Source organism: Alosa pseudoharengus, unplaced genomic scaffold (assembly GCF_046254945.1).
Source record: "Alosa pseudoharengus isolate Yale_2024_CS ecotype anadromous, Long Island Sound unplaced genomic scaffold, YU_APseudo_1.1 YU_APseudo_1.1_scf_12, whole genome shotgun sequence".
Lineage (NCBI taxonomy): Eukaryota > Metazoa > Chordata > Actinopteri > Clupeiformes > Clupeidae > Alosa > Alosa pseudoharengus.
Window position 1 is genome coordinate 18,984,491 of NW_027468587.1, and position 23,932 is coordinate 19,008,422.

A 23,932-nucleotide genomic window follows, 5' to 3' on the forward strand; every position below is an offset into this window, starting at 1 on the left:
GTTCATTTCATTTTTCGAATTTACCCAAAACACATTTCTTCATTTTTGGCCTTTGAGTCTACTGTAAGTTTCCAAGTACAGAGGGGAAGAGTGGACACAGCTGAGTTACCACACTATGACTTTATTTCCTTACATTTATCTCAACATGAGAATAAAGGAAAATGGCAGAGAGAAATCTGATGAGACGAAACCTCATGAAGTGTTTTGAAAGGACTTAGTGATGCACCCTTCCTAAACAAGAATGCCAACACTTGCACAGAACCACCACCATGTTTGATAAATGCTGCGTGCACCTTCAATTAAAATGGATGGCAATAGAGGACAAAAGAAAGTTGAGGTCCAAAGGCAGAGGTACAGTATAATACTTTTTCTGTCCTTCATAACAGTTCTTGATACTTCTTTCTGAAATGGGCATTACATCCTGAATTTAGCTGTGACATGTAAAAGACAGTTTGTGTGATTATGCCAAAACAAAACAGGAACAAATAGATTTGCCTAGATTTTTCAAAATACTTCAATCTCACAATTGAAAAATCAATCACAGATTGATTTTTACAACAATGTTAAATGGATGCATATGATGGGCAAACATTTCACACATTCTGAGAAGAATGCATACTGTACATGCACCAACCAAAATGTCTCCCAACTTAAGTCACCATCTTGTTTGCAATGTCAATTCAGGCAAAATTAATAGAACATGTGGATAAACATGTGGAACAGAAGGCAAACATTTGCATAATTGTGCAGTGAAATGCTGATGATCTTCATAAACACAAATCCATGGACAAATCCCTCGAAGGCTGCCAATGACACACAGTCAATGACATGCTCCACTTGGTCAAAATCTCTCACAGATTTCCATGGTAACATTAATTTCAGAGCAGACATTCCAGTGCCTGGTTCCTGATGCAAGGCCAGTCATAACACCTTTTATGCATTAATGTCTTCGTGAAAAATTGCTTATGGTGATTTCAATGCCCCAGTGCACTGAGCAATCAAAGGTCTACCTGCATAGACTAGACCACTAAAGCACATGTGTGAAAATCTAAAGCCTAACATCACACAGTCTGAAGGAGTGATGTGGGGGTACTATTGAAACTTCACATGACCACCAGTCAAAGATAGACATGACAATGACCTGAGCTTACCCTAAAAAACGGGGCATTGCTATAAGTCACATAATGTTGGAGCAGCTTGTATGTTTTTTCAAACATTTTTTTAAGTCTCTCATACTCTCACGCCCACTGTCGATCAGACACAGACAGAAAAAACTATTGAAGGCGGTTTAAGTTTTTGGATGTCTGTGAATCCCTTAAAAAAACATCCAGGCTTTCACTGTGGATCCACTTCAAAACCTCGTTGTGTTTGGGCTGTGTAGACAGACTCCTCCTGCAGCAGTTGCGCTTTTAAATACTCTGGCCAAGTGTGAGCGATTTGGCCAGATTGCAAGAGGAAGCTATCGCAAACAGGGAGGAAATGAGAGTGCAGCATTTGGTTTCAGCACAGTCTTAAGGCATTTGCTCTGCAGAACTCTCACAGAATCAGTGCAGCGAGAGCTCCGTCCAGTCTCATGCAGGCAGAGTCCAGACAAGGCTCCTTGGCTAAACGGGAGGAGGCAAATGGGGTTTCCTCGGCTGGGGTGCTCTTATTGGGGGAAGAGGTGGATGTCTGTGGTAGAGAGGGAGAGAGAGAAAGGTGGGTGAAATGGGATTGAAATATAGCACGAAGACATGCAAGTAGACCCACCCACACACACACATACACACACACACAAGACCACCAAATCCACACAAAACACAACCACCCACATATGAAAACACACATGCACATCCAAACACATATGCAAGCACACACACATACACATGCACACAACCACCCACATATGTAAACACACATGCACACACATACAGTATGCAAACACGCACACATAGACATGCATACACGCACACACACGCACTAGTGATGGTAAGATTCACCGATTGTATCGGTACATCGGTATGAACATTTACGACGCAATTACATAGAGATGCAAAAGTGTGCATCGGTTAAAAGTCTCTGCATTGATAAAAAATGATAAATCGTCACCAGTTTACACATTAAAATTAAACAGAAAAGGTACATGATGTGGCATACCTGAAGCACGAAAAAGAAAAGAAAGCCTATCTGCATTGCATCGTATCACATCACGCTGTATCGCATTGTAATAAATCAAATGCACTGTCAAACACACACACACACACACACACACAGGTTCTCAAACTAAGTACTCCTAACCTCGACGGGACTACACCAGCAGATGATCCCCGTGCAGGCAGCACTCCCCTGGTCGCCAAAGCTGTGCGATGCCCGGGGGCAACTGTGGAGAGTCTGGGGGGGTCGGCGGAGTTCAAGGGAGCCATTGGCAAAGGCTTCTTGGGCACAGGAGGCTTGGAGGGGCCTTGACTCTGAAACAACACACAAAACACTTTTGACAAATCTGTTTAGTATTGATGTCAGCGTTAAGACTGGTGTGAGACCTGTGAATTCACACCATCACTCGCAATAGTTTATATGCAGCATCAGAGACACCACTGAACCACAGTTGAGAGTCTTTATATGACTATTTAGCATTAGCCTGACGCTGGGCTACTGGTCCTGTGATACCTGGCTATTCGTGTGGACGGGGTTGGGGGGCAGAGGCTTGCTTGGAGGCGCCGGACGCTTTGAGGGCGAAAAAAGAGAAGGAGAAGTGGGTGAGAGCGACCAGTGGGCTTCCTCATTACGCAAAAAATGACCACGCCACACCACATCTTACCATACAACAACACACCACATGCACATATACACTTCAGTCCCAGCATGCCCGAATCAACTCCAAACTATAATCACAGAGGATAGAAAGTCAGGAACAGTTTCCCAAACGCATGATCACGCCGAACAGAACAAAGGGCACCAATCACTCTTCCCAGCTTAATCACAAGCTGTGTTCACAAATACCTAATATCTGCTGTAAGTGGAGATGAAGCATGTTGAAGGACAGCATATCTGCTGTGCACTAAGCATCACAATTTGCAGAGACTTGAACGTAAATTGTGTTGAGGAGCACTATCCTCTCCTCTGAGGGTCTCCATTAGATCCAGCTCCTGTTTGACTGGCATAAATGCAGTGAATGCAGTGAACCACACCGCTGCACTCCGTGAAAACCTGCTCCATCTCCACATTCAGCTCTTAAGAGGTCATCCCCATGCACAATCACCACAACCACCAACACAGAACCACACACCAGCTGACCAGCTGAGGGGTAAAGAAATGGAAACGTAGAAAGACGTGGATCATCACAGGGCATAGATCATGCAGACCCACGACTTTAATTAGGGTCTTGAGAGAACTACAACAAAATCCTAATAATGATTTGATGGATTGGATCAAAACATGTCATTGGCACATGATGGGAAATGATCAGCACGATGACGATGATGATGCCTAGAGCTAACTCGGCCCCGGGTACCTTGAGCTGAGTCTTGCCCTCAGAGGGAGGGGGATCTGGGGGAAGAGGTTTGGTGGGAGGGGCAGGTCTTTTCCCCGCCGGCTGGGCAAGGGGGAGAGTGGGAGAGAATGCACAAAGAAACATAGCATCACGTTAGATCAGATGGTCCACTACACAACTCAAAGAAACATAGCATCACGTAAGATCAGACGGTCCAGTACACAACTCAAAGAAACATAGCATCACGTTAGATCAGATGGTCCACTACACAACATCATACGCATACTTACTAACAGACACACACAAACACACACACACACACACACGCACGCAAACACCCACCACTTTACGATCAATAGCTTGTTCCTTCACATCACAGCCATGAAAATTAGAAAACGCGATAGCCACACTGACATTCTAAGAAACAAGACTCATTTAGTGAGCCTATGTCTGTGAACCTCAACACCACCAACACTGTTTCCATCCACCGGACTTTACCTTGTTAGTCTTTAAAAGCGGGTCAGGGGGAAGTGGCTTATTAGGGGGAGCAGGCCTGTCTTGAACCTGAGTTACAGTGACACAGAGGAAGCAGAAGAGAAAACAGGAGGCCTTTTATGGCACGTGCAAAGTGAACATATTATTGACATGATATATATATAGTCATAGTGTATGTGTGAGAGTGATTGTTAGTTTCATAGTCTAAAGTGAGTAGAGACTAGATCAGCAACCCACATTTCCTCATTCCTCTTATGAAGGTAATGAGAACGGAAGCCTATGATGTATACTAGGGGATTATTTATAGTCTGTGTCTCAAAGTGCTGGGCTTGATGCAACAAGCATAACACAAGCTAACCATAAAAGGTAAAAAAAAGGTAATACATGCAACACTGAAAGTGAGAAGGGTATGCTAGACTAAGCGCTAGCTGGACAGACATGCATCTAGACATTACATTGACATATATATATTTTTTTTATCTGGACAGGGTCAAAGGTACAGAGAAGTTTAGAAATGTACAAAACGTCACTTATTGTTCTCTAGTCTTCACAATGCTGTAAAGTCTAGAGACTTCTCTTTCTCTTTCTAGAGAAACAAGAACAATGGGCACACATGAAGGCATCCATTCAGCTTCCAACCACAGGACCACACAAACTCAAAACTAGATAGTGCCCCTGAATCCATTCTGTGCCTGGTAAGGTGGTAAGAGATACTTAACAGTGAAATGATCATAACAAAACAAAACAGAAAAATCAACCAGAAATGACCTGCACATGTATGCATTTCCATACTGAGCTTCTCAATTTATCATAACAACAGAATTACAGACATACTTACCATACATTTCGTTTCAATAACAGACACATATGTCCTTCGAATCAAACATACACATATATTTCCTCTTTACACTTGATTGAAATTTAGTTTCATGTTAGACCTTTACCAAAGCCAGTCTGCAATTGTATCATCTTGTAAAACCACCAACGTGTGGCATACTCTCTCACACTTTTGATGTGTCAAGAGGCTCAACTCACACAAATTCAGCCTCAGCTGAATGTTTATATCAATAAAACCTTCCAACTTGAGTTGTTGTGAATCAGTTAAGCTGACAGGATGGGAACCTGAGGAGAACTGGCAACTAAAACTGATGGAGATGAAGGTTCACCCCCTACTTCTGTGACCCTGACATGAGACAGCAGCACGCAGGCAGAGTGCTGGGCAGTGGGAGTAGTAGGCTACCTTGCTGGTGGTGGTCAGGGGGATGTCGTTCTGCTGCTTCCACTTTCTTAGAGGCTGGACCTCTTCTCCCTTGTGAACTTCATTGTGTTCATTGGCTTGAGTCCTAGAGGGGAACGAACCAGTGTCATAGGTTATATCAAACACTTCTGGACCTCACTATGGTGGTCATCAAGGAGCTAGTGGCAAGTGTCATAGGATAACATGGATCAAGGGAGTAGAGAACATGTATCAAGATGACAGATACATGAATGAGGTCTTCTCATTGATAGCATTTTCATGCAACATATGCAACACAAATCACGCAGGTAGTAACATCAAGGCTCTAGTACTATTACAAGAGAGGGATATTCGCTAGAGAAGTGCCTTTAAACTGCTGCCAGCGGTATTGCACTCACAGGAATGCCATAAGAATGACAGATATAATAAAGAATTTATAGATATGATAAAGTCTGCTGTCAAGTTATGAGTAGCACATACACAATGACAGCTTGCTATAATGTGAGATGCTTACAAATGGTGGTCAATGATTTGATGAGGTAAAGTACAAGGACAAATGGAAGAATGTTTGTTTTTATCTATTACTACAAATAATGACCAGACAACATTCTGAGGAGCCATGGCTAATGTCAAATCAAGGATATGATTATGTAAAAATTATCAGAAAAAAAAAATATCACCATGGAAAAGTTTTTTTTTTTTTTTTTTTAACCACCAAGTTAACTCTTCAGAATGGTCAAAACGGTCAGAATCACCTTTGGAAATGACTGATATCTCTACTCAGTCATTACAACACACTCATCAGTAAAATCAGTGATGACCAGGATTTTCTGGAGGACTTACACACAAGGTAAATATTTGGGTGATGTAAAGGTAAAGACAGGTCTGGATCTAATACATGAACTTTGATTCATCAAGGGTCCATTTAGGGGTCATTCAGCTCATTTACCCACTGCTTTACCTATACTTTGATGAGGGATCTTCCAAATAAATCTTGATATGGGCCACACTGCACACACTGTTTTGAGGGCAGGACGAAATAAAATGTTTCCAAATTTATTTGCAAACCCTGTTATTCAGTTGGCAGAACACGACAGCACCAAAAAGCTTCATCCATGGTATCAAGTTCCCAAGAGGAAATACAGTGATACCTAAATCAATTAAGCCATTCCAATCTGTCAATTTGATTATAAGCACATTACTGTTACACAGCACAGATACTTCCAGAAGACAGGCCTGACTCTAGGACATACATTCAACAGCAGGAGCCAGGTCAAGGTTTTCATTCAGTTTCCATGGACAACAAGTACTACTTAGCATAACAATTATTTGCTTTGAATAAAAGCATCAACAATCGCTCTGAATAAGCGCATTTGATACCACGAAAAAAACTCAGGCTTAGCCTCACGTTTCTATGATTTCCTTCAGAAATAGGTCACCTAAATTCATACAGTTTCTTTCATTGTCCTGACTGATGAAGCCAAGCTTGTTTGTATGTTGTTCACCAAACCTAGCTTAGCCTAGCGCAGCCTGTCCTTTGTGCTCTCACCGGCTCTGCTGTTGGGGGTCTCCTTTCTGTAGCGGGCTGATTCCGAGGCACGCCAGCTTGCGGCGGCAGCGCGGGATGCGCAGGGCAGCGCACCACAGCACCACCGAGGCCGGCAGCACCAACAGGAAGAACACCAGCAGGGCCACGCGTGCCGGGTCCGAGTCTAAAACAGCGCAGGAAGGTTGCTTTTAGCAGTTACAGAAGAAAAGTGGCTTACACTTACAGATCAATGTATATTTCCATCAGAAAAAAAAGATTGGTTTGGATAATGTTATCCAAAAATGTGTTGTTTATTTTTTTCTGTAAGCTCCTGGATATGAAAATGAAATAGCCAATACCATTGTTTTGGGTAACAATCAACATAATGTTCCCTGCATAGGTGCATTGGTGGGTAGACACAGGACATAGGCTACACGAGCAGCGACTGCACACAGATGTGTGGGTGTAGTTGGGCACCTTTGGGCTGTCTGGCCGGTCCACTGTCCACACTGCCCCCTGAGCCTGAGTATTTACAGTCAGGAGGGGCCCAGCCTGGCTCGCAGTGGCAGTTATTATTGCTGTTGCAAACCTGGTGAGAAACAAAACAGGAAAAGAAGAGAAGAGAAAGAGAGAGAGAGAAGGGGATGAGGACATGATGTGAGAAGAAAATATAGACACACAGACAGATAGAGAGAACAGGATGAAGAGATGTTGTGGTTTTCAACACCATTTTTTTTAAATTGTGCCGTGTGCTGGAGATGGCACTTTGGCACAAGCAGAGAGAACTCTCACCCCATGACCGCTGCAGTTCCTCTTGCACTCCTCCACCCTGAACACAGACACATCACGACAGCGCTGGTCTATACACGCCTAAAAGAGACGTTAGGGCGTAGCATCAACACCACAGATTGGACACAGATTTCTTCAAAAACTATAAACAATTAAACAGATACATATTTAAATGTGCGTGTTCAGCAGGAAATATATTTTATTCAATAGAACTTTAAACTCTAAAACAACTTAGAAATGACTACTATATCTCTCTAAAGTTGAACAAAACATGATTAAGAAAGGTAACAACAAACAAGAAAAAGATGAGATTTTAGGTGAGACCGTGTCCGAATACCACATTATGATGGGTCGGATGCCTACCTTGCCTTGGCCACATGAGGTCCCCTGGGTTACCATTGCAGGATCAGAGACGTCGTCTCCAAGGTCAAAGAAGGTCCCGCGGCAGGTGAAGTCGCTGTGGTTCAGGCGCACTTTGGTGGTGAGGATCTCTGCATTGGAGCCCAGCAGGGGGCGATCATTCCCACCCTGACACTGGATCCTTCCACAAAGCACGTCTCTGTGAACCATTTCAGGCCATTCACATATATTAAGAGGTGTTTTTATTCACACATGGACATGAAAATGAATACTTATCATACATTTATTATGCCATTTATACAGAACTGTAAACAGTGAACAGTAAGATAATGTATAGTTATATGTTTACCATGAAATATTATATCACTGAAAAAAGTACTTAGATCACATCTGCCTTATGGAGTTCAAAGGACAGAAAAATCCAGTTGGCACTAATAATAGCTCGTTAACTGGTCACAAATCACACTGGTGATTATTGGCTTGATGATATTGGCTATGTTGAGATATGAAATTTTATTTAATTTGCACCATGGTCCACAGACAACAGAACTACATACGGTACTGCATAGCCTGGATGGCTAGCAGGAACAACATTGTATTTGACTGTCCTTCGCATGACCGTATTCCATCAAAATGTATTTGAAGATGATACCATAAGTAGTTGCAACTGGCCAATAAAACCATACTGTACCTTAAAAGGTGACAAATTACTGCCTCATACCAGTAGCATTACTACTACAATATCCCATTCAATTATATAACACAAGGTTATTATAACTGTCATGTTTTTATTTGTGACTTTACATGTCATTTGTAAGAATCAGACTTTGCACAACAGCCTTGCAAAGGTTCACTTACACAAGTATTCAGTAGTACACATACACAGTGATGTTCCTGTTGATACTTACGCACTGGGGCATGGGATGTAGGAACCGTTAGCCATCTGACCACAGTTGCCATATTTACTGCCCTGTTTGTTGACTGAGGAGAAACACACAGGTGGAGCGCGTGTGGCATCTGAGGAAAATGGCAAAACAACACTTTGTTTATAACTGCTGATTATTCACCAATGTACTGTTACAGTATGTTCCAAACAGCATCCAGGCCAAAAGTATTTTGTATACCTAAATTAATGAGCCCAAAACTGTTTAATTACTTCACTGTTCTTTTTGTGTAAAATAAATAACAATTTCAGTTAATTTACTTAATAGTTTATATGATCACTGTGCTACAATATGGTGTACCCAATCCAACCCAAACATCCTGCTCTCAAATTTGTATCAATTATTCAAAATGTTGTCAACAAGTCAAGGATCCTAGTCATAGGATGTGAATGCCTCTGAGTCACCAGTGAGCTCATATATTCAGCTATTCTACCTCAGGATACACAGCCCAGAGCTTTTTTAAATACGATGCAGCTTGGTTCTCACAGAACTAGAACCCAGCAGCTGGAATGGCGTGATTTTCACTCCACACAATGCACATACCACAGTAATTGTGTCATTAGTATATAAATGAATGTAGAGCCCAGCGTATGTGCACTTCCATAGTTATACTCTCTTTGAAGTGTCTGACAGCTTCTCCAGATGCATGTGTGTATGTTTGTGTGTAAGAGAGAGAGAGAGAGAGAGAGAGAGAGAGAGAGAGAGAAAGAGAGAGAGAGAGACAATTGGCCTTTTCTTGGATATGTGGATCAGTGCTACACTGATCTTTCCGTCCACTGAAAGGTGCTGTATGTCTGTCAGTGCTATGTCTGTGCTGTCAGATACAGTAAAATTAGCATGTGAACCAGCTAGTGCTGGACCGGTTTTCTTGTGAATACCACTCTGTATCATGTGTAGTGTTGTATGAAATACAATGCAAGCCAATGGAAGAGTGCCATGTGCCTGTGTTCAGACATGTCTAAACCTACAGAACTCCACTTTCAGCACCTCGATACAAATGAGCAATACTCACTGTGACCCCACAGCATCTGACACTGGGCGTTGAGGCTAGCGCAGACGCCGCTGTAGCAGTAGGAGGCGCCGCCCTCGCATGGCTCCCCGTTCTGCAGGAAGACGTTGGGCGGGCAGAAGGGCATAGTGCCAGTGCAGTACTCCGGGAGGTCACACTCGCCCAGTGGCTCTCGACACACCGAGCCCGCCATGCGCAGCTGTAGAAGGAGTAGCGTAGAGACAGGTGAGTGGGGGGTGGGGGGGGGGGTTATATTGGGTGACCAAGACGATAGAGACCTGGCAGAATCCTCAGCATTATTTACTCTCACTGCATGGTGGTTCCTTGCACACAATAAATTCATTGAAAACACAGACTAGTTGACCCAGAACAGTATTTAAGCTTAAAGCAGGTGAAGACAGCAGTAGTAGGCCAGAGGAGACTTAAGAGCAATTATGTTTGAGAAACTTCTAGAATCATTCCAGGAACATGAGGAGCTTAACAAAAGGGCAGCTAGTTGCATTAATGTGCAGGTGAAATGGCAAAAAAAGAAAACAAGGAGCAAAGTAAGTATGCTACTTCTTGACTATGTAAATGTAAAAGGTGGAACGTCCATGGAACATCCATGAAGGGACTTCCGTCCCAAGCACACTCACCTTGCAGTTCTCACAGCAGATACCATCAGAAGAGCACTGGGCACCAGGCATCAGCTTACATGTGCTGGCATTGCAGCAAGGGTCATTACACTCCTGAAAACAAACAAAGTAGTGGGATAACAATCACAAAGGAGGTCAGACAGCTCGTTGGACTTCAGACCCTCTCACTCTGTTGACTCAAGGTTTTGGCAGACTGGTCACAGACATACTGTACCACAGAAAGAATTGTTGACGGGCTTGTTCACTCATTCAGCTGCAGTGGTGGTGCTAAACATCAAGATTCAAGAGATTTCTTTCTTCCTTAGATTTACATCTTACTATGTAGTACATTTTTAAGGTAGTGCCATATATCTTTGGCACTTGGCTAATACTGAGACTTATGAAATATGCCATGAAAATATGTTGGTCTACTGTATGAAAATAATAATATCAATAAACCACTTCTTAAGTGTACAAACCACAAGCAAATTAGCAAGTGGTGTGATATATTCTTTATATTTTTTACACAAAGCAATTGTGCCATATTTAAAGCACTGGTTTGAGGCAAATACTTTCTCATCTTTCACACTTTCCGGGGGTGATAAATGAACATCTTGGATGAACTGGGAGCTTTGACATCAGCTGAGAATTGGACAAAATCAGACTTACATCCAGAAGGCCACAGTCGCACTCCTCGCCCTTCTCCACGTACAGGTTGCCACAGCGCGGGCCGCCCATGAGCTCCTCCGGCTGAGGCACGTTAAAGAGGCACATCCCGCCACCATGGAGCAGGCTGAGGGACAGGTCTCTGGCACTGCAGCTGCTGAACAGCTGACCTGGCATTAGGCTGGAGGGGGGAAGCAGACAGACTTACACCAGGAGGGCAACATGGCTTCATCAAGTGGAGGCTAAGGCCCATTAAGCCCGGTACATCGAAATACCCATATTTAGGATGAAAACGATTTCTGTCCACATTAGAGTTTTTATATCTTTTTTAAAAAACATTTTTTAAAGGTTTTGTGTCCACACTGAAACGCCGTAGAAGTTTTTATTGTTGGTGGTGTCTGGAACATTAAATTGTGTCAGTATCATGGCAACCACACGTCAAAAGTGACCACTCCACTTTCAATGAGCAGAAAACTTCTTTATCAAAAAAGGTGTCAAAAAACAAGAGGCCGGCCCCAGCAGTGGCGCAACTGGCTGGGGCACCTGCACCGTACGCCGGCGACCTGGGATTCGATTCCCGCCCCGTGGTCCTTTCTGGATCCCACCCCGACTCTCTCTCCCACTCACTTCCTGTCAATCTGCACTATCCTATCTGATTAAAGGCATAAAAGGGAATTGTGAAATGTCTATGAATTGTTAATAAAAATCAGAATCAAATGGATCACATTAAATAGAGAGCCTCACAGTGCTTGTAGGCCCAAGCTGAAGAGCCCTCCAGTGGCCAGTGGTGTCTCCCTGAGTGGTCACTTACCCCGTGGAAGGCTCCATGATGCAGCCACCCATGCGGCGCTCGTTCTGGCACTGGCAGCGCCGCTCTGCTGTGTCGTGGGTCATGCCCAGGTTGTGGCCCAGCTCATGGGCCACTGTGGAGGCCACGCCGAGCACACTGACCAGGTGGTCCTGCGAGGAGAGAGGGAAGGAGGGAGGGAGGGAGAGAGAGAGAGAGGATGGGAAGAGAAGAAGAGAGAGGGGGAACAGGGAGAGAGAAAGAGAATAAACGATAAAGTAAAAGCAAAAAAAGAGTGATATGGCTTAGACAGAAAGCAAGTGCTGATGATAAACAGCTCCATTCGAATAGATGGACAGGAGTCATTCGTGAATTCAATCAATCACTCCACACACTCACCACATTGACCCCTCCAGATCTGTCTTTGGAGCACATTGACGACTGGGACGCCATTCCCACTGTTGTTCCATCAAATGAATCCCCCCTGGAAAGACACAGTACCAGTCAGACACCTCACATTGATACATATAAACACACCATGAATGAGTTCCTGTTTGTGTCTAAAAGTAGCACACTCAACATACCATGCAGGAACAGAAAACAAAGCATTCTAAATTAGAACACATTAATGAAACAGACCCTCTTAGGGACGAAGGAGAGACATCTCACTCACATGATAAGTTGGGCGTTGTCATGGCGCAGTCTTGGGAGCAGCTCACGTGTCCTCCACTCCAGAAAGCGGTTGAGGGTGTCTGTGGGGCTCTTGTCCACCTGGATCTTATCCTGGTCGCTCCAGATCTCCAGACCAAGGAGAGCTACACGCACATTCAGGGGTCTGTAGAACTGCAGGAGGACAACCAAAAAGGTCAATATGACAGGACAAAATAAGGAGGGAATCATATTGTGAAGGTCGCCTCTGTGCGATGACACTTGCAACAGATGCTTTTTCTTTTGTCTTAAGTTAAGTTTCTTCACAGTGGTAAATGTTGTGTAAAAAAAAATATTTTTGATTTGTGTTTCAGATGAATTATTCAAAACTGACAATTAGATAATGTTTTTGAACATTTAGACAGTGGATGGTGTTTCTTAAATCATGGAGTAATTAAATAATCGTGATCTCAGTATTGACCAAAATAATCGTGACTGTGACAGATGACACTCATCTTTAACTCATCACCTTCTGAAAAGTTGTCAGAATATTCTGTGGCTAATTTGTGTTGGATTGTTTAATAAAACATTTAAGAACATGTCTCATGGATAATCATACAGAATGTATAAAAAACAGGACAGGCCTTACCCAATCCACCTGGTTGGCCACATCCAGCATTCTATAGATCATGGTCTTATTACTCTTCTGGTAGTTCAGGAACTGTGTAAACAAACATGGCATGACCTGATGATTACAAACCCACCATCCCATCACGTGTGCGATTTCCTAAATGAGCAAGGATAAAACTCTTCTGCAGATCGCTCTTGTCACAACAAAAGACTATCTAAGCAAGTCTTTAAGCATCACTAATAACTGACAGACACACCATCCTGCTAGGCAACCACTTCACACGTTTTCTATCTCCACAGCTTGTGCAGGCTCTTTGATCAACGTTACATGGCCCCAGGCAGACATGAGAAGTGAGATGATGGGAGTGAAGAAGTGTTAGGGTTCATGTAAGCTGACACACCAGCCTGACACCCCAGTTCACACACTGAGAGTCTCCACTCACCTCTTTATGGTCTGCCACCAGCACCAGCTCAATGTACTTGGTCTCAGATAGGATGTCCCTCTTGTGCTGTGGCAAGAGAGGCAAGGAGTTAACCGAGCAGTCCCTGCTTGTGACTGAGTGACATATTGCATAAGCTAATAAATACACATACTGTTTGTGCATATAATCACAAACATGCACACACAAACACATGCACATGCGTACGCAAAAACACACAAACAAACATTCATGCAACAACACAGAAACTCATGCACAAACCAGACATGCAAGCATGGGTACACAAAAACGCACTCAAATAACCACAGAGTGAAGGGACACAAACACACAAACAGATAGATAAATGCCAAGATGTGCCTGGATTTACACAGATACAAGCTCAGCACACCGAAAGAAAGCACACACAGTGTCCGACCACAATATCTCAACACCTCCTTGAACATGAGCCGCTTACCCGGTGCACTTGTGGTGGGGCGAAGAGGGGGGGCACAGGGGTGTGGGAGACCCCGCATCCCCCTGCTGAGGTTCTCCGCTGGTGGGTGGGGTACAGCAGGTGCATCCCCTCCTCCTCGAAGCCTCCGCTCTGCTCGCCGCTTTCATCCCACTCACCGTCCTCCTCTGGCTGCAGCTCAAAGCTCAGGGTGGAGTTGATGACAATCACCCCCCTTTGGTGAAAGAAAAAATAATAAATAAGCTGAGTTCATGCGCTGCATGGAAATGTTTCATGTTTGAGCTGATGTTAATGGAGGATGCATTTCAGAGGAAGTGTATGATCAAAATAAAAGAGAATGTTTTCTGAAAAACTAATTATCAAAGAATGTTATCATTGTTTCTTCTTCTTTTCAAAGGGACGTACATACTGTGGATAAGTATATTTGTTGAAATATACTTATTTGTTGAAATATACTTAAATATTGGTTGAAAAACACAATCCCCTTGGTCTAATATTGCCAGCTGGACACCTACATTTGCATCTGAATAGATTGTTTTACATACACACATAACAAATACAAATACCAACAATAACAGAACAAAAAAAACATTAGGGTCATGGGGATTTTTGTCCAGTCATATTCCAAGTATGTTTATCTGCTATGCTAAGGGGGAAAAAAACAATCCAGTGAGTGAGGCTCTCTGTTGAACAAGCTGAATAGAGTGAGCTTAGAAAGTACTTATGGTCTCACTAAATTTGGTCCCTGTTCCACTTCTACCTCCATTTCTCTGTCAGGGGCAATCAGCATTACAACATCTAGAGGGTATTTGAAGTTCACAGCTGAATATATAAACAACTAACAGAAGAGAAGAGAGATCCTGAAAGCTGACTCAGTAGAATGACATCATTGTAGGGAGCAGAGAGAGTTAGAGAGAGAGAGAGAGAGAGAGAGAGAGAGAGAGAGAGAGAGAGAAAGAGTACACTTCCTGTTGAAAATAGAGTGCTGGAGGCCAAAGGCCTGAAGAATTCTGCACAAACAACATGTGCAACTACTGGCTGCATTGCTAACAGTCAAGAAGACACTGTGTGTATTTTGTGAAAGATTCTGGTGACCATCATGCCTTATATATCACACCTCTATTGCTTTAATCCTTGCTAAAGCGCCTTCCTGATCACTGCAGTTTTTCCTCTCTAACTTACTTTTAACATTCTGATGGTCAGATACAAAATATTTCAAATAGTAGGCTACTTTTTATATACTTTAGAACGAAAAGGTAAAGAAAATCACCAACACATGCATGTTCATGTGAGTGAGATGTTAAATTATATATTAGGGGGTAATGTCACACTGAGGGGACAAAAAGGGATTTAATGTTTCAGTATTCTGCTGTCTGTCCACGGCCTTCTCTGAGAAAATTCACTAGACACTAGCCATGCCGCCATGTTTTTTTTAACAGAAAGGTAAATTGATATGTCATGATGACTGAATGCTGCACGAGACACATGCACGTGAGTGAGTGTTTCTAGGGTTGTGTGGGAAGTTTGCTGTTATTTTTTGTCTCTGCCAAGCTAAGAATATTCGATGGACTTCTTCCAGGTGGGTACATTCGATGCTTTAATTGAAATGGCCAGAGGTAGCCTGTGTTGTTTTAAAAAGTGAGATTAGTAGTCACTAGTCAGCTCTAATGTTCTTGTTTTAATCCGGATTACATTATGGAAGTTGAAAGTACTATGACCCACAGCCTGCACACGCTCTTGCGACTCACGTTTCCTCAACCAAGCTGGCCCCATTCACTGACATTCACTGCTGTGTTTGTAAGCCTTAGGGCTGAGATGACCCTAGGTTAAGGTTAAAGGATAGACACATACAGTACCTTTGCTAAAGGCCAGCTGCACCAACTACATAACACTGTATTCGGTACATATGACCGGGATATTGCCTGAATCCTTTTTATTCAAACTCACATATTACCTTCCCTATGCAACACTAAGACTAATAAAAGGGCCCTCAAGTGAATCTGTGGTAGTAGGTTCAGAATTAGTCAAATGCACGTGAACTGTTTGAACCTGACATGAACTTGAATGAATTCACAATGACTTTATATTGAAGTGGACTGGAGCCTAAAAAGGGAGACACTCGAGTATTCATAGTAATTACATTACCCATAGAAGGGAAAGTGAGAAGTAATTGGTCAGTAATGCAAAAAAAAAAAGAACGCCACGTCTTTGCATACCAAATCTGGTGAGGTAGCTCAATCTTTTCATTCATTGTAATTCACAAAATGACATTGTTCCAACCCTCACTGTAACAGTTAAATGGACACTAAGATCTTCTTACCTGAGTCCAGCACAGGTGCTGAGAGCCACTCGGGACTGAGGAAAGCCTCGCACAGAGCCGTGGTAGTAACAGTGAATCTGGGATCAGAGGGACGCTCAACATGAACACGTTTCTTACATTCACTACAAACGTCTAAGATATCACTGCAATCCCCTCTAGACTGTCCTGACTCTCATATTCAAGCAGCAGTTATATTATGCTTACTCCTGTTTAACAGAGATAATTTAATATTTGAGAATCAGAGTCTTTCTTTCCCATATAAATATGGTTCTGGCTCGTAGACTTACCACAGGGCTCTGGTCCATAGCAACCCCTGTTCCATTTGGGAGGTAGTAGAATACATTTGGTGGTTTGGGCAGGAGATCTCTGAGGGAACAGAGATTAGAGGATGTTTATTGGACAATTTAATGTACAATAAATGCATGAGAATCAGTATTTAAAGACTTTGGGAAAAACATATGGTCAGAACATACTGTAAGGTAGTTGTGACACATGTCAAGAGTCAGGGCAGGGCAGTAAAAGCTGAGGTCTGGGTCCAATCCCCACAGACTACATGATGTGGTGTCAAAATGAACAGCTTCGCTGTGCTGTATTTTACCTTAAAGGCTCAAGGCTTCACATCTAATGCCCTCAATTGAGTCCGGAGCATGGTGCTTTACTATTGGTCCAAAGTAATTATGAAGTGAGAGCATACAGTAAAGCCAATCAAAGTCAGACCAAATACCATAGAATTGATTTTAAGGTTCTGTTAGTTACTTACAAAGCTCTAAAAGCTCTAAGCTCCTCATATATCTCTGAGCTTTTAACATCTTATCAACCACAAAGGAACCTTAGATCTCCCAATGCTAATCTTTTAACTGTGCCCAAAGTGCTCCACAAGCTAAGCGAAGAAGATGCTTTTATCCACATGTACCAAAGCTATGAAACACCCTGCCTCTGTACATCAAATAGGGAAATTCTGTAAACATTTTTAAAAAGACCTGAAAACATGTATATGAGAGCTTTTAGTTAACTCACTTTTATCTTGTAGCCTATTTCTTCACATTATTTTATGTTCTACTGCTGCTATTTACAGGGTCTTCCTATTTTCATTGCACTAATTGTATTGTATGTGTTGTTGTATCTTTCTCCTTACCATCTTGTGAATTGTGAAGTCTCATTTTTATTTTAATTCTAAATCTCTGATGTTTTGGTGTTAAATGCTCCAAAATGCTCCAAATGTAAATCACTTTGACCTGCATTCTATGAAAGGTGCTATACAAATAAAGCTTACTATTATTATTATTATTATCATTATTATTATTATTATTAATTATTATTATTATTATTATTATTATTATTATTATTATTATTATTATTATTATTATTATTATTATTATTATTATGTAACCCAGGTGGGTGTACTTACTGATTTTTCTCCAGGTCCAGCAGGTAGACCCTGCTCCCAACCTTAAGGCCACACTGGAGCTTCTCTGGGTGGCCATTCTGCATGGACAAACACATACACACATTCGGGTCAGTTACAGAAACACACACCTTAAGGTCAATCACAGACACATACACAAACACTCACACACACACACACACACACACACCTTTAGGTCATGTACAGAAACACACACCTTCAGTTCAGTAACAGACACACACACACCTTCAGGTCGGTTGCAGCCACACACACACACCAGGTCTTAAAGGAATTATCCGGAGTAAAATGCACTTTAGATCAATTTACGGATGATTGGGAGTACACACGTTGAGTTGACATCAAAATCATGTCATTCGGATGTGTTTTGAGAAAGTTTGATTTTACCGTTTTTAGTCAAAACTCGTTAGCGTGGAAGTGAGAAGGGCATATTATTTCGCCGCTACAAAACGCTATTTTTATACCTCTTCTACAGTTCCAAACAACATTACACTTACGTGGTAGTGAGTAGAGGGTCCCTAAAGCCAAACCGAAGTATCCCGAGGTCTTTATGTGGTCGGATAGAGCATTGGTTCCCAAAGACTGGGTCGCGACCCACAGGTGGGTCGCAGGAGATTTTATTTGGGTCGCCAGCACAATTTATGTTGTGTAATAGGCCTAGCTTATACCATTTAACCTGGAAAGCTATCAGTTTTCTATTAGGATATAGTTTGTTTAGCACAGTGACGGCTCTAGAATAGCTCCGAAACAGGGGGCGAACGCGTCGCAGAGGGGGCAGCGTGCATCTCACTCGCAAATGGAAACATTTCTGTGGGGCGCCTGCTATTGACCTCGCAGTTGCAAAATGCAAGGGACATGAATCAGCATGAACATTAACGGACAGCTTCCCTTGACCGATTAAAATCTAGTTACCATGCTGTCAACTAAAGCAGACATCCGTATACCGGGCATGGCTATTCAATTTGCGTCATAGGCTGATAGTTTCGATTGTAGATGCACTCTTTAAAGTTAATAGCAGCCTCCTCACATTCCTTATTATTTCGGATTTAAAATGCACACCAATGCATTATATAAGGCTACAATTTAAATGGACATTTGAAATGCTATTATTTCCTCTTGTTTTCCACCTCGCAAACTCTATTATCTTTTGGCTATTGCGCAAAAGCCTCTTATTCTGAAATGTATTCATTTCACAGTCTTACAACATAGCTTGTCCCAACACCAATACACAGCCTTAGTATAAGGCCTATAAACAAGCAAACATTTAACATGCGGATTCAACTTTCCAAAAAACCTCCAGTAATAGGGTACAATATAACGACTTGAGTTATTTGCTATGTTTACATCGGAATTAACGCTGTTATGGATCCATTTGTCTGCAACGCAACGCAGCCTAGTACAACATCTCTCTTTAGATATACAGGAACAGCTTACTATGTTGAAGATTGACGATTGCGTAGAATGCAAGAATATCCCCAAACTCTCGGATGCTCATTAAAACGTTATCTTTTAGGTAACTTTCCACGCTGATGGTGCTCAAAATGCAACACAACTGTGTTCAAAGCAGGATGAGGAAAACCTGAGGTTGTGTGTTTGTACAACACTGAGCGAGAATTTTATAGCTTTGAAAATATTTAACATTGTTTCATGTGTAATTGAGATTGCAGAGTTGTGGTAAACTGAGTCAGTCAGTTTACCATTACAATCACCAATCCCTGTAATAGTAGTGGTAGTAGGCCAGACCTAGGCGCTATTACGTATACATACAGTATGGCAGTGTAGAATGGTTGGGGGGGGGGGGGGCATATAAAAGTTTGAGAACCTGTGGCCTAAAACAATATTGGTGGTTGCATGTTAGATCTGAAGTGAAATGGGTTGCGATGGTCTGTCATTTTTAAAAAGTGGGTCCCCAGAAAAAAAGTTTGGGAAACACTGGGATAGAGAGTCCAGAATGAATTTCATCAAGCCAGTACCTTTCCGGAAATGTTGCCATCTTTGCTGCCATCTTTAGGGGAAAGTCCGTAGGAGTCAATTGCCAAGTATGGAAGTAACACGCTCTGGAAATTCACAATTTCGTCGCCGTTTAAAAAAAAAAAAAAAAAAAAAACATAGTCCAGTCCATACAACTTCATTTCAATTTCAAAAGAAATACTGGACTATGTTTTGTTTTTTTTTGTTTTTTTTTTTAAACGGCGACGAAATTGTGAATTTCGGCAATCGACTCCTCCGGACTTTCCCCTAAAGATGGCAGCAAAGATGGCAACATTTCCAAAAAGGTACTGGCTTGATGAAATTCATTCTGGACTCTCTATCCGACCACATAAAGACCTCGGGATACTTCGGTTTGGCTTTAGGGACCCTCTACTCACTACCACGTATGTGTAATGTTGTTTGGAACTGTAGAAGAGGTATAAAAATAGCGTTTTGTAGCGGCGAAATAATATGCCCTTCTCACTTCCACGCTAACGAGTTTTGACTAAAAACGGTAAAATCGAACTTTCTCAAAACACATCCGAATGACATGATTTTGATGTCAACTCAACGTGTGTACTCCCAATCATCCGTAAATTGATCTAAAGTGCATTTTACTCCGGATAATTCCTTTAAGGCTATAGTCCCAGTTCATATGCCATGTGTGAGACAGAGCTCATGCTTTCCACTCTTGGCACTGTTGGGGTGATCACTTGATTCAGCAACACTATTTGATCTCTTAAGGTCAGCGAATGCAGTGATTAGACAAACAAACAAAAACCCAATAATCACACAACAAACACTGTCTGTTTCAATAATGCCTGTAATCTGAACAGCTTTGAGGGTACGGTCTAATTTTAATATTTAGCCTGTTACACTTCTAGATAACTCCTATACTTTGATGTTGATTTTTAATTGATTACAGGTTTTCAACATGGTGCTTTCATGATTTCACAACAAGATGATTGGCTTAGTAAATTATAGCTCACTTGAACCATACCAACTATATTCTTAGCAGGTCATCACTGGGTAGTGGTTACATTTAGACAAACAAACCCTTACAGAGGCCACACCTCTGTGCTACAATATTTACCTTGTGGTAAAACTGTACCTGACAGTGTATCCATTCTTAGGTAACTCCTAATTGGATTTGCGACCAATCCACCTGGATGATCCTGAGACTGCCAAACAATCGTCTACCAGACATAGTGCATTGCAGGATACCATTGCCTTGCACAATACCTCAAGCCTAAATTGGAGTTGTCAGGCTTGCAAGAATAGTTGACGCCTAGGTGGTTCCTAAACTTGCTGCCCTCAAAATCTCCACCGCCAAGCATAAGCACGTTAAGCACCACTGGAGGTTCAGATCTGCTGAACTGGCTGCTGACTGAGAATCTGTTGACCTCTTTAACTTCGGGCAGCATGGCACTAAACACACATCCCTATTTGTCTCTTCTTTCTTTAGACATACACACACTCTTCTCTCTTTACACACATACACACACACACAGACAAACAGACACATTCTCTTCTCTAAACCACAAACCAGCCCCCCGATGACAAGCCATCCTGTCCCACATCCACACATGCCTCTTTCCTGTGCTTTCGCTTCAGTAGGCTAAAACAGGAAACTGGTAAAGTTAGTCTTCTGGTCCCCACACCCCCACTTAAGGCCCTCCACCCCCACAGTTACGGCTCTCAGGGTCCCTGGGTCTCCAGCCAAGCTGCAGGCTGGATCTGCTCTCAACACCTCTTCCTGCCATTCTGTGCAGCCTGGCCACCGTTGGGGGATGACAAAAGTGAAACGCAGAGGCTTCCTGCAGCCCCGCTGCCGAAACGGTTGATGGCTTCCTGCTTTTCCCTGCCGGGGGCAGGCTTCTGGGAACTGTCTGGCATGCCCGGACAAAAACCTCTTTCACGCAGACAGACAAACAGACACGTGAGCAGGTGGACCGGCAGACAGTGAGGAAAGGGATGGCCTCTGCTGAGACGGCGCATTGTCTTTGAGCGCAGGGAAGCAAACGCAAACAGAGCAACACAAATGCATTATGGCTGCGAGAGAGAGAGTGAGAGCATTCCGTTTGTCCTCCCCAAAGCCCCCAGAGAAAAATAAATCCACATGAACGGCAAACAGCTGCCTGAGAGTAGCCGCTACAGACGCGAACCCTTCAAGGAGAATGTCAGGAGGGGAAAAGTCAGCAAAGAGTCAGGACTGCCATGCTTTACATTATCGGGCCTTGCTGGGGCTCACAATGTCACTTAGTGGTAGGCGACAACACAAATCTATCAAGCAAGATCCCATAGGATTGTTCACAGTGGTTGGGGAGAAACAGATCCAAACCACATCTAAGGAAACCATGAAAGTGGTAACTTGTGTAAGTAGAGACGGTGCTCTCAGAGAATAGGGCCTTTGATTGATGGTAGGCCCGCAGATGACTATTTGCAGCCCTTGGCTTTTTCTTACTTTATTGTTATCAGATGGCCTCAGTAAAGATCTTCTGGGAACGTAACTGACTTGAACTGGGTGGGTCCCCACTTTCGAGCGTGTTTCCATGACCACGAAACACATCAAGTAAATGGGTGGACATCTGGCTACAGTCTTGGCAATTCAGCATGAGTAGTTATGGAACCAAGGCAGGAGAAATGAGAAATGTGAGGCATAAAAGAAGGGGGGGGGGGTCCCCTCAACTGACTTATCTTGAGGTTGAGGGCATTGTAACCAACTGACGTCAAAAAACAAACCACCTTTTTTCCATATAACCACCACAGAAAATTACCACTTCCAAAATCCGACCCAAAGAAAAAGAGCAAACACTGATAATTGAACTAGAAGAACAAAACCTCAGAGTAAACTTGACATTCATCTGGTATTAAACAGAAAGTCCAAAGGGCAGGCTGTGCCCCAGACCAGAACAGAGCCCATGGTGCTGTTTCCTGAGTTGAAGCTCCACATGAGGGATTCTAATCTCTCTCTAATACCCAAAGCCACCATTTTTTTTTACCACCAAGGCCACCGAAACTATTCAGGGTGAGAGAGAACACAGAGAGAAAACACCATCTTCCTGCCTGACGACAGCTATAGAAGGTAAACTAATGTGATCACTCTTTTTAATTTGGGCTATAAAGCTTTACCTAAAACTACTGTTTAATGTTAAAGCAATGTTTATTGATGTCATTGTAAGTTGCCATTTGTAATGAAGCGAATCTAAATTTTGCATTTGGCCAAAGCGGGGGGGGGGTGGAATTAGCACAGAGAGGCAACAGTGAGGCAGAAGATAGGGAAGAAAATGAGGTGGGTGTGGCTGGACATCACTGAAGAATGGCTTATCCTGCACAGCGCCTGGACTTAGCACTAGCACATTATCACACCCAAACATCTGGCCAGAGGCCATCCTCTCCCCATCCTCGCTCCTGTGCTTTCCATGGAACTACTCCTTCCCACTCTCTCCTTCTCCAAGCCCACTTAGAGTCTCATAGCTTTCTCTTTAACTGCCCTGGGCAGTTAAATCCTCTTCCGCACCCCTTTCGTTTGAATCATCAACGTCCACAAATTCCCCTCAGCTGAGTCTCACTGCGTCCTTTCTTAGCTGGTCTTTATTTCCCACCTCCCTCCTCTACATCACTCCCTCCATCCATCAATCCATCCTGTCTCCAACCCCCATCCCCCCCTTTCATTACATCTCACGTTCACTCCACCCCCTTCTCTTTCTCTCTGTCTCTCTCTCTCTCTCTCTTTCTCATTCTGTGCCTGTGTCTCTCACTCTCCCTTTCCACCCCTCTTTCCACCTCACTTACTCAATGAGGTCATGTCCCTGGACATGTGCTTTTTCCAGCGAGATGAGCTCACTGCCAAAGGGCTGCTGGGTGGGGTCCATTCACTCAAGGCTGCCGTGGGGTGGACGAGGAAAGGGAAGAAAGCCCCGGAAGGGGAGGGGCAGGGGAATAACAGAACAGAGGTGGGGAAGGGGGGAAGGTGGGAAGCCGGGTGGGGGTGGAGGGTGTTTCATCCACACAGCACCTTGCGTTTCAGTGCAATGGCGTTCCCTCCCTGAATAGGAAATACCTCCCGAAGAACAGACACTGCCCTGTTAATCGTCTTGTTTATTCATCTAAGGGTTCGGTTATCCTGTCTTTTTTCAAATACTGTACAT

At 43.0% G+C, this 23,932-nt stretch overlaps 1 protein-coding gene across 3 annotated transcripts in view; it reads right to left on the reverse strand.

Annotated features, from left to right (window-relative positions):
* Positions 1-101: 101 nt before the first annotated feature.
* Positions 102-23,932, reverse strand: part of adam15 (ADAM metallopeptidase domain 15) — a 28,921-nt gene continuing 5,090 nt past the window's right edge. Inside the window, exons 1-24 of one of the 3 annotated variants that reach the window (XM_076280357.1) lie at positions 20,875-21,150; positions 17,796-17,872; positions 16,675-16,753; positions 16,388-16,464; positions 14,071-14,281; positions 13,620-13,685; positions 13,196-13,267; positions 12,572-12,741; positions 12,298-12,382; positions 11,923-12,071; positions 11,115-11,292; positions 10,467-10,559; positions 9,835-10,030; positions 8,787-8,895; positions 7,882-8,077; positions 7,522-7,599; positions 7,207-7,318; positions 6,751-6,913; positions 5,205-5,307; positions 3,968-4,033; positions 3,491-3,571; positions 2,647-2,703; positions 2,278-2,447; positions 102-1,671 (exon numbers count right to left, since the gene is read on the reverse strand). In XM_076280357.1, coding sequence (XP_076136472.1) covers positions 1,605-1,671; positions 2,278-2,447; positions 2,647-2,703; positions 3,491-3,571; positions 3,968-4,033; positions 5,205-5,307; positions 6,751-6,913; positions 7,207-7,318; positions 7,522-7,599; positions 7,882-8,077; positions 8,787-8,895; positions 9,835-10,030; positions 10,467-10,559; positions 11,115-11,292; positions 11,923-12,071; positions 12,298-12,382; positions 12,572-12,741; positions 13,196-13,267; positions 13,620-13,685; positions 14,071-14,281; positions 16,388-16,464; positions 16,675-16,692 — 2,517 coding nt within the window. In that variant the 5' untranslated portion in view covers positions 16,693-16,753; positions 17,796-17,872; positions 20,875-21,150 and the 3' untranslated portion in view covers positions 102-1,604. Of the gene's footprint in view, positions 1,672-2,277; positions 2,448-2,646; positions 2,704-3,490; positions 3,572-3,967; positions 4,034-5,204; positions 5,308-6,750; positions 6,914-7,206; positions 7,319-7,521; positions 7,600-7,881; positions 8,078-8,786; positions 8,896-9,834; positions 10,031-10,466; positions 10,560-11,114; positions 11,293-11,922; positions 12,072-12,297; positions 12,383-12,571; positions 12,742-13,195; positions 13,268-13,619; positions 13,686-14,070; positions 14,282-16,387; positions 16,465-16,674; positions 16,754-17,795; positions 17,873-20,874; positions 21,151-23,932 lie in introns of those variants that run through there. The other 2 variants (XM_076280355.1, XM_076280356.1) reach the window with 2 other exon arrangements.